At 39.8% G+C, this 10,163-nt stretch overlaps 1 protein-coding gene across 1 annotated transcript in view; it reads left to right on the forward strand.

Moving 5' to 3' along the window:
* RNF175 (ring finger protein 175) overlaps positions 1-10,163 on the forward strand; it is an 85,011-nt gene that overhangs the window by 18,137 nt on the left and 56,711 nt on the right. The window contains exons 2-3 of the mRNA XM_006884497.1: positions 129-166; positions 2,936-3,077. Coding sequence (XP_006884559.1) covers positions 129-166; positions 2,936-3,077 — 180 coding nt within the window. The remainder of the gene's footprint in view (positions 1-128; positions 167-2,935; positions 3,078-10,163) is intronic.

Below are 10,163 nucleotides of genomic sequence, written 5' to 3' on the forward strand. Positions count from 1 at the left end.
ATAGGTGTACAAATGTACAATTGTGAATCAGTTCTGAATTTTTAGGGATAGATTCCTAGGAATGGACTAGCTGGGTCATATGAGATTTCTACATGTTTAAAATAAACCTTTTTTAAATATTTTTTCAGCACTCCAACACTAAGCTGTCTGCCGATGATGAGTGGAAGTAAGTGACTGCTATTCTTTATAGCTCCTGTCTTAAAAATTAGATTGAAATCTCAATGGTTCAAGAAATTGACTGAAAATTGCCTTAGTTGTGAATTTCCCATGTAGAGCATGTGGATAAGGACAGCACAGAGGAGGAAATTATGTGCACAAAGACATACTAGACCAAAATCAAGTGGTCTTTGTGTTTTCTGTCGTGGTTTCACACTATCCCACAAAGCTGCATTTATTATTCTTCAGAATACGGGAGTATTAAGTGAATGCTTGCTTTAGGAACATAATATACCTGGTTTTCTTTATCTGATGTGCTCCCATGGTTGAGTACTGACTGCAGGATCATTGGGTGAATACCACATAAAATGAAATGAAAAGGAAAAATTCCTCATTTACTGCTTTCTAGTCAACAATTGTGAATATAATCATATTCAAAGTAGAGAATACTTAATCTATTTTTATACTAATTTTCAAAGTACTTTCATAACTTAATCCACTTGAAGTTATTTTCATTCTAGATGCACATTATACAGGAATGCTTTAAATATAATGTAAGTCCTGTTTCAGGCTAATGATAAGTTGATTATTTTATCTGTATTTTCTAATTTAATAGAACATTAAACAGTCATTTTGGACAGGATGCTGTAAAAGCCTTAATTTAGTTCTTGTATCTTCTTTTTTCCTTCACTTCTGCTTATTCAGAGGAATAAGATTATCTTTTTTTAATGAGCTTCTACAAACAATATCTTGTCTCCTACACTCATCTTCCAGCATAAAGTCTAATATCATGTAATTTTATTCAAATCATTTAACTGATCAGGATTTTAACTTCTTGATTTGAAAAATGAAGGAGTTTGAGTACATCATTGGTCCTCTCCAGACCTGACTGTCCAAGGTTCTATCTCAGAGAAGTGAAGCTAGAAATTATTCCTAAAGTTCGTGGACTCAGTTCTACACTTTTCCAGCAGGGGGCACCCTTGGGATTTGGATAGGGTCATTCTGAGAACCGATTCTTTTCTGCATCTTGGGCTGACCACAAAAATAAATGAATGGAGACACACAAAGCACAGAGACCAGAATGTCTTTCAAAAGGGCACAATCTGGTTTTAGAGCGCTATCCTGCAGTGTTTTGTAACTGTACACCAGCTAACTGCATACTGTAACCAATCATAAGTGATAATGTAACTTTCAGATATGTTGTGATTAGTGGTAAGGCTGACAGAAAATTTCATAGTAAATAAATTCTTTACTTTCATAGTATGTGAATTATTAATTGATAGATTCACCTTCCCCTTATTTTCATTCTGGACCTCTCGTCCTCCAGGTCAGTGATTCTCAATCTTGGCTGTACCTGAGGATCTTGTGGAAGCTTTAATAATCACTGATGGTGGGGCCTTGTCCCCAGAAATTGTGATTTAATTGACTTGGGTTTTAAATGGGAGTTGAGTCCTGCTGGAATAGTGCTGAGCACGTTTTACTGCTAACCAAAAAGTCAGTGGTTCAAATTCACTAGCTTCCCCAAAGGGAGATGAAATATGGATAATCTCCTTCAGTAAAGATATGCAGCTTTGGAAATCTAATGGAGGGCTGACGTGAGTAAAAACTGACTCAGCAGCGGTTGGTTTGGGGTTTTTTTGTTTGTGAATATAGCTTTGGAACTGGGCCTTTTAAAAGCTAATTGGTCATTTCTGGTGACCCGGTGGTGAAGGGCTCAACTTCTAATAGGAAGGCCAGCAGTTTGACTCCTGTAATAATACACAAAATGATCACCTTGGGAACTCTGTGGGGTAGTTCTAGTCTATGCTGCCTGGTCGTTATAAATCAGAATCAACTTGATGGCGGTGAGCTTGGGTTTTTTGTTTGTTTGTTTTGTCCAGTATTTTCTCATTCCCAGTCAAGGTTGAGTCACTGCCCCAGGTTTTGTTCGAGGCCATTTCTGCTGCAGGAAGTTTAAACCAGAAAAGACAGTATTTTAGTGATGTTCTTTACCGCTGCACAAAACTGAGAGTCCAACCACAAAATGGAAACAATCACCCATTAGCTGAATGTTTGTGCTTATCCAAGATAATACTTGTGCCAAATCTTTTTCCCTTTAATGAAAATAATTTCTATAGCTCATTCTGAAGCTTTCCACATAGCCCACTGTAGAATAAATACCCTCGCCTTGGTGTAGATATCATCCACTGTATATCCTTTTACTTTGAAATATTGGAAATTATTTTAAATTACCAATATTCTATTGTTTTTAACCTTCAAAAACTATTGATTTTATACTTTTCAACCTAATATGATGATTATTATTTTTATTTAAGTATAAATGAATTAACATATACTTCAGCTTTACAATCACCTCTGAGATCCTGAGAGATTGTTATTTTAAATCTGCAAATGAGAAACTCTGAGGCTCAGAAAAGATAAGTGACTTTCTTTCTAGGGTCACATGGTGATAAAGTGGCAGATGCAGATCCCCATTTCCTAGGGCAATAATAGGGCTTTGGCTCCTTCACTTAGCTTAAAAATACAACATCAAGGCCCAAGCCAAACAAAAAGTTGGAAGAAAATTCTGGTAAGCCAGGCTCCTCCTCTTATCTGCTCTTTCCTCAAGTCTGGAGAATGAGATAAACAAAGAAATAATTGGGAAAACTTAATCATCAAAGTTTAGCAAACCGTATCTTTGAACCTTCCAATTGCCTCCTGTGAGTCCAATCTGGTACCGTTATTTTGCTAAATATGACGGCTGAGAGCTTTTTCAGATGGTTTCACTTGCCGGTTCCAGCCTTAGGCAGGAGAGGATATACAAGGCGCACCGGGGCCACGAGTCCATGCACGTGGAGATGATCCTCATTTTCCTCTGCGCCCTGGTCGTCGCGCAGATAGTGCTGGTGCAATGGAGACAGAGGCATGGCCGCTCCTACAACGTGAGTCACCTACTTGTCCTCACTGTCACGTCCTTCCCTTCTTACTGTGTTGGGTTATTTTTTCAGTTGATATAGTTTGGGGTTTTTATCATATTTTTTTATTTTTATTCATTTTAATGAACGTTTACAGAGACTTAGGGTTTCCAGTCATTCACTGTTGCAGTTTTCTCCCTGCCCACCCTCTCTTCCACAATACACTCTTCTCCTTGAAAAGAAAAACTCTTTCATTGTTATTCAGTCCCTGTCCCCTCCAAGTCCACTCCACTATGCAGCCTTCACTTTGGACTTCTGTAATGACAAGAATACCCATTCACATGTCCCTTTTAAACAGTTCTCTCCCTCATCTGTTTCAGTGCAATACATCAGGGTTGAGGGAAGACAGAAAAGGAGGGGACATAGTTTATTTTTAATAATGACATAACAAACATAATAGCATAACATAACATCATAACATAATGTAACATAACAACATAACATAACATAAACATAACATAGCAACATTATAGGGAGCTCCGTTGGCCTAGTGGAAAGAAACTGCACTGCAATCCCAAAGGCTTGCAATTCAACTCCACCAACTGCTCTGCAGGAGAAGAATGGACAATCTCCTCTCGTGATTTACTGCCTCTGAAAAATGACTGGAAGGGCAGCTTCAGGTTGGATCTGACCCTATTGCTTACAACAACTGTATATATTTACATGATCAAAACTGTTGTGAGTTGCCATCGTCACAGTGAAGGAAGTAGAAAATCGGTTGCTGTCAAGATGATTCTGACTCAAGATGATCCTGTAGGCGTCCAAGTAGAACCAAGGTCTGTGTTTTGTTAGGTGCTATAGAGTCGACTAGGACTCAGAGTGACCCTATGAACAACAGATTTCAGTCTTTCCCTGTCCTGTGCCATCCTCACATCTCTGATAGGCTCAAGTCCAGATATTCCATAGGATGGTCAAAGTAGATCACCAAGCTTTTCTCTTGAAGCACCTCTGAGTGGGAGGACTAGAACTTCCAACACTTCAGATAGCAGTCAATTGTGTTAACTGTTTATTTACATCTCCCAGGGACTTCATGCATTGAAGTAAATGGGGCATTTTGTCTCCAGGGGACATTTGACAATGTCTGGAAGTAATTCTACCCCCTTTTTTATTATACTAGTTTATTTACACGATTCTAATACATTGTTTTCCAGAACAGATTCTTCCAATTTCCCTCACCCCCCCCCCATCAAATTGTACAACTTCGTGATTAATTGTCTCTGCCCCCTGCACATCCTCATCTCTCTGCTTCCATCCTCCCCATTCCTTGGATCCTCATATTCATTCTACAATAATGGTTTTATACAATATTTGTCCTTGTGGGACTGAGTTAGTTCACACAGCATAATGCTCTCCAGTCCTTCCCAAGTTAGGTAATAATTTACAAAATCATTGCTTCTGTGTGCTGTGTAGTATTCCACTGTGTGAATGTACCATAATTTCTCAGTCCATTCGTTTGTGATTGGACATTTGGGCTGTTTCCATGTTCTTGCCATGGTGACTAATGCTGCTATGAACATTGATGTACAAGTTTCCATTGTGCCTCCATTCTCATTTTCTCAGGGTATATTCCAAATAATGGAATAGCTGGGTCAAGTCTTACTGTCTCCACTGAGTGAGAAAAAGGAGCTCTGGTTGCTTAATGCATAAATGGTAAGTTGCTAGATGAGAGCTCTCCAATTAGAGTCTACCAGCAGCTCATTGAGAGAAAACTGGACAATCTCCTCCTATAATGATACGTAGTCTGAAAAACCCAATAGGGAGTCTCCCTGAGTTGAAATTGACTCAATAGCAGTGCATTTGGCTGAGGGGTAATGGTGTCACTGGTATCTAGTGGTAGAACTCAACAAATGCTGCAAAACATATGTTATAATACAAAAGATTGCCTCCTAACACAAAAAATTATCTGACACAAGGTGTTATTAGTACCAAAGTTGAGAAGCCCTGCTTTATATAAAACTATTTCCCTCTTGGCCCAGGAAGAGAGATTAGGAGTAGCAAAAGCAAAAGGTTGATGTTGTCTAACTTTGTTTCACTGATAATAAATTGTGTCAATACCAGTGATTTTCATTTCCATGGAAACTGCATTAGTATATATAAACTTGCACCAACAGAGCAACATCCCATGTGCACAGAATAAAACTACTGGAGAGCGTCCACAGGCACTTGAAGATGTTGCTTCTGTGAGAAGTCCCTTTGAGGACTGGTGTCTGTGTCCAGTAAATGGGGAACTGACACACTGGCTCAGCCTCCCTGTGGATAGAGAGGCCCATGGTGCAGTGGATCTAGTTAGGATTGTTGCCACTGGAGATCCTGACCCCTGCTCACTTAGGCACCTGGGCCTAGGTGAGCATCCCTGCACTTGGCACCTTTATTCATCTGAATTCATCCACTGAGTTGCTTCCCATTGCTCAAGCTATGCTTGTAGGATACCTCTTCAGGAACGCTAATTTTGACTGCCCCCTCGGACAATGTCAGTCTGGAGACTAAGGTGCACCTAATCTGGGCCATGGTCTTTGCAATTGTTTGCTTTGCATCAGAGAGCTGGACAATAACCAACGATGGAACAAAAAGAATTGATGCCTTTGAGCTGTGGTACTGGAGAAGAGTACTGAACATACCATGAACTGCCCAGAGAACAAATAAATATGTCTTGGAGAGGGTAAAACCACACTCCTCCTTGGAGGCAAGGATTTTTGAGGCTTACATACTTTGGGCTTGTTGCCAAGAGGGACATATTCCTTGGAGAAGTATATCATACTTGGAAGGGTGGAGGGACATCACAGGAGAGGAAGACCCTGATGAGATGGATTGACACAGTAACTGGTGTAATGGGGATAGATGTGTCAGAGACAGTGACATTGGCTCAAGATAGAGCAGGGTACAGGGTGTCGTCGACTTGATGGCACATAACAAGAACACCCTCCACTTAATCTTTTGTGTACCCCACTTCTGTTCACTTAAGCTGATCACTGGAGATCCATGTATGTGTTGATGTGTTGTTAGGTGCCATGAGGTTGACTACAACTCATAGCGACCTTATGAATTATGGATATGAACCTTGCCCTATCCTGTGCCGTGCTCACCGTCTGTGCTATGTTCAAGCCTATTGTTACAATCACTGTGTCTGTGTCTTCAGAGTTTCCCTCTTTCACTGACCCTCTCTACCATTCAAGGCATGGTACCTTTTTATAAGGACTGACCTCTCCTAACAACATGCCCAAAGTATACGGGATAAAATTTCACCATCCTTGCCTCTAAGGAGCACCCTTGTTGTACTTTTTAGAGGACATACTTGCTTGTTCTTTTGGAAGTCTATGGCATAGTTAGTAACTTTGTTCAACACTACAACTCAAAGGCATCGATTTAACTTCTGTCATCTGTATTCATTGTCAGCTCTCAGATGCATGGCAGGTGACCAGAAAGACCATGGCTTGAATCAGGCTCATCTTAGTCTTTACTCTGGTACAATCACTCGCCTTTCAGTTGTGTTTAAACTGGTACAATTACCCTATTTTCAGTTGTGTTTTTTAAATTTTTATTTTACATTGATTTGCATAACGACTTCATATACATTGTGTTTCAAACTATCCTCTCACATTGTGTTTCATACAATCATACCCACTCATTGGATTTTATAAAATTAATTACCATTGAACTATGTCCACCATCACCCCATCTTTCCAGATCCCGACCAGACCTTTACCATTTTCATTACCGCCCCCCTACACCCACCTAATTGTGTGACCCTATGATTTCCCCCCTGCCAATCCTCATCGCTCTGCTCCCAGCCCTTCCTCCCTTGGATTCTCATGCATGTTTTACTAGTTATCCTTCTATTTTTACAAATCTTTTAAAAATCATATACATTGTTTATCATTATGAGACTGAGTTAATTTACTCAGCATCGGTGCTCTCCAGTCTCTCTCAAGTTATATAGTAGTTTTTGAAATTGTTGCTCCTGAGTGCTTGGTAGTATTCCATCATGTGAATGTACCACAATTTTACAATCCATTCAACACTTCTGCCAGAAATAATAAAAGACCCAAATAAATGGAAAATTTTCCCCTGCTTGTGAATTGTTGTTGTTGTTGTTATGTGTTGTCAAGTTGCCTGCGACCCTATGTACAGCAGCTCTGAACCTTTCCCTGTCTTGAGCCAGTCTCACCAATTCTAAGACACCAACCCCCATTGCCCCAGTCACTGTATCAATACATCTCATCTGGGGTCTTCCTCTCCTGTGCTGTCCTTCCACCCTTCTAAGCGTGATATCCTTCTACAAAGACCTGTCTCTCCTGGCCACATGGCCAAAGTATCAGAGAAAGAGCATCAAAATCCTAGCCTCCAAGGAGAAACTTGGATTCATCCTCTCCAAGACTGACATATTTGTTTTCTTGGAAATCCATGGCATACATGTTCAAGACTCTTCTCCAGCACCACAGTTCAAAGGTATCAATTCGACTTCTGTCTACCTTAGTCATTGTATAGCTCTCTGATGTATAGCAAGTAATTGCAAAGAACATGACCTAGATTAGGCACACCTTAGTTTCTAGACTGACCTTTTTGTTCTTCAACACTCTGGAGAGGTCCCTAACAGCAGATTTTCCCAATGCAATTTGTCTTTTGATTTCCTGACTGCTGGTGTTAAGAGTTTTGATTGGGGGCGGGGGAGGAGTGAAGGCAGGGAGGAAAATGTGCAACAATGAACGAGTTGAAACCCAAGTTCTTTATAAACTTTCATTTAAATATCAATTTTAAAAAAGAGTGTTGATTGTGGAGCTGAGCAAGCTCAATCTCTTCTCCACCTATCATGGCGCTGCCAATTGTCCCAGTGGTGAGAACCTTTATCTTCTTGATGTTGAGCTTCAATCCACATTGAAGACTACAGTCCTTGACCTTCTGCAGCAAGCATTTCAGGTGATCTTCAGTTTCAACAAGGAAGGTTGTGTCATCTGCATAATGTTGTTGAGTCTACCTCCAATCCTGATGCCCCATTCCTCGTCATAAAACCTTGCTTCCCAAATGACCTGTTCTTTATATAGATTGAAAAGGTATGAAGACAGGATGCATCCCTGACACACTCCTTTCCTGATTTTGAACCATGCAGTGTTTGCCTGCCCTGTTCTGAGAATTGCTTCCTGGTCCAAGTATAGTTTTCGCATAAGCACAAACAAATGTTCTGGGATTCCCATTTTCCTCAAGATTAGCCACAATTTGTGGTGATATAGTCAAATGCCTTTGTATAGTCAGTTAAACACAGATAGACATTTCTCTGGTAATCTTTGCTTTCTTCCAAGATCTGTTTGACATTGACAATAATGTCTCTAGTGCCACGACCTCTTCTAAACCCAATTTGTGTTTCTGGTAGTTTTCTGTCAATGTACTGTCTAATAATTTCTGGGCGCTCTTCAGCAGGATTTTGCTAGTGTGTGATATTAGTGATATTGTTTGATCATTTCCACACTCTGCCGGGTCACCAACAGAATGGGAATAAAAAGGAATTTTTTTCCAGTCAGTTGGCCAAGTAGTAGTCCTCCAGATTTCTTGGCACAACTTGGTGAGCACACCCAGGGCAGCATCTGTTTGCTGAAATATGCCAATTGGTATTCCAGTTTATTTCTTTATTTCTTAACAAGTCCTTCAGAGCAGCCTGCACTTTCTCCTTCATCACCATTGCCTCTTACTCATATGCTGTTTCTTGAAATTCTTCTGTGTCAGTCAATTCTTTTTGGTGGAATGGCTCTGTATATTCCTTCCATCTTCTGTTAATGTTTCTTGAATCATTTAGTATTCTGTCCATAGCATCCTTAAGCATTGCAACTCATAGCTTAAATTTATTCTTCAATTTATTCACTTTAAAAGATGCTGAACAAGTTCAGCCCATTCGATTTTCTGACTCCAGCTCCTTGAACATTTCATTATAATACTTTGCGTTGTCTTCCCGATCTGGCCTTTGAAATCTTCTATTCACCTCCTTAACTTCTTGATTTCTTCTCTTTGCTTTACCTTCTTAACACTCTAGTGCAACATTCAGAGTCTCTTCTGACATCCATTTTGTTGTTTCCTTCTTTATAATGACTTTTTTGTGTTCTTCAAAAACAATAGTCTTTTTATCTTCTCACAGCTCATCTGGTCTTAATTCAATAGTAGTGTTCAAGGCCTCAAACCTATTTCTGAGTTTGTTTTTAAATTCAGAGAAAATAGGCTCAAGATCAAATTTTGATTCCTGTGGATACAATTTAACCTTCTTTAGCTTTAATTTGAACTTGCATATCAGTAGTTGGTGGTCTGTTTCACAGTTAGCACCCGGCCCAGCTTTCACCACTGATACTGAACTTCTCCAACAATTCCCTCCACAGACATAATAGATCCAACTCCTGTGCATTCCATCAGGTGAAATCCATGTGTACAGACAGCATTTATGTTTCTTATAAAAAGCATTTACTACGAGTAAATCATTGATTGTACAGTAGACTGTCATTCTATCCTAAGCCTCATTTCACTCACCAAGTCCATATTTTCTGACTACTGATCCTTCTTCCTCATTCCCAACTTTCTCATTCCAGTCACTATTATTATTAATGTATCTTGGTTGCAAGTCTGATAGATTTCTGACTGTAAAAGTTGGTAGAAATCATCTATTTCCTCCTTTTAGGCTCTATTTGTTGGTTCATAAATTTGAATGATAGTGGTATTAACAGGTCTTCCTTGCATGTGTATGGATATTGTCCTGTCACTCACAATATTGTATTTCATAATGGATCTAGAAACGGCCTTGTTAAACTATGAAAGCGACCCCATTTTTTCTCACCTGTTCATCTCTAGCATAATAGATCATATGATCATCTGATTCCAGTTGTTGTTGTTAGGTGTCATCGAGTCTAGTATAACACATAGTGACTCTATGAACAAAAGATCTGAACTCAGTCCTGTCTTGCACCACTTTCTGACACAAGAGCCCCTTGCAGCAGACACTGTGTCGATACACCTGGTTGAGGGTCTTCCTCTCCTTCACCAGCCCTCCACCCTTCCCAACATCATGTCCCTCTCCAAGGA

The sequence above is a fragment of the Elephantulus edwardii genome, unplaced genomic scaffold, assembly GCF_000299155.1.
Source record: "Elephantulus edwardii isolate Elephantulus edwardi_28Jun2011 unplaced genomic scaffold, EleEdw1.0 scaffold00034, whole genome shotgun sequence".
Taxonomy (NCBI): Eukaryota; Metazoa; Chordata; class Mammalia; order Macroscelidea; family Macroscelididae; genus Elephantulus; species Elephantulus edwardii.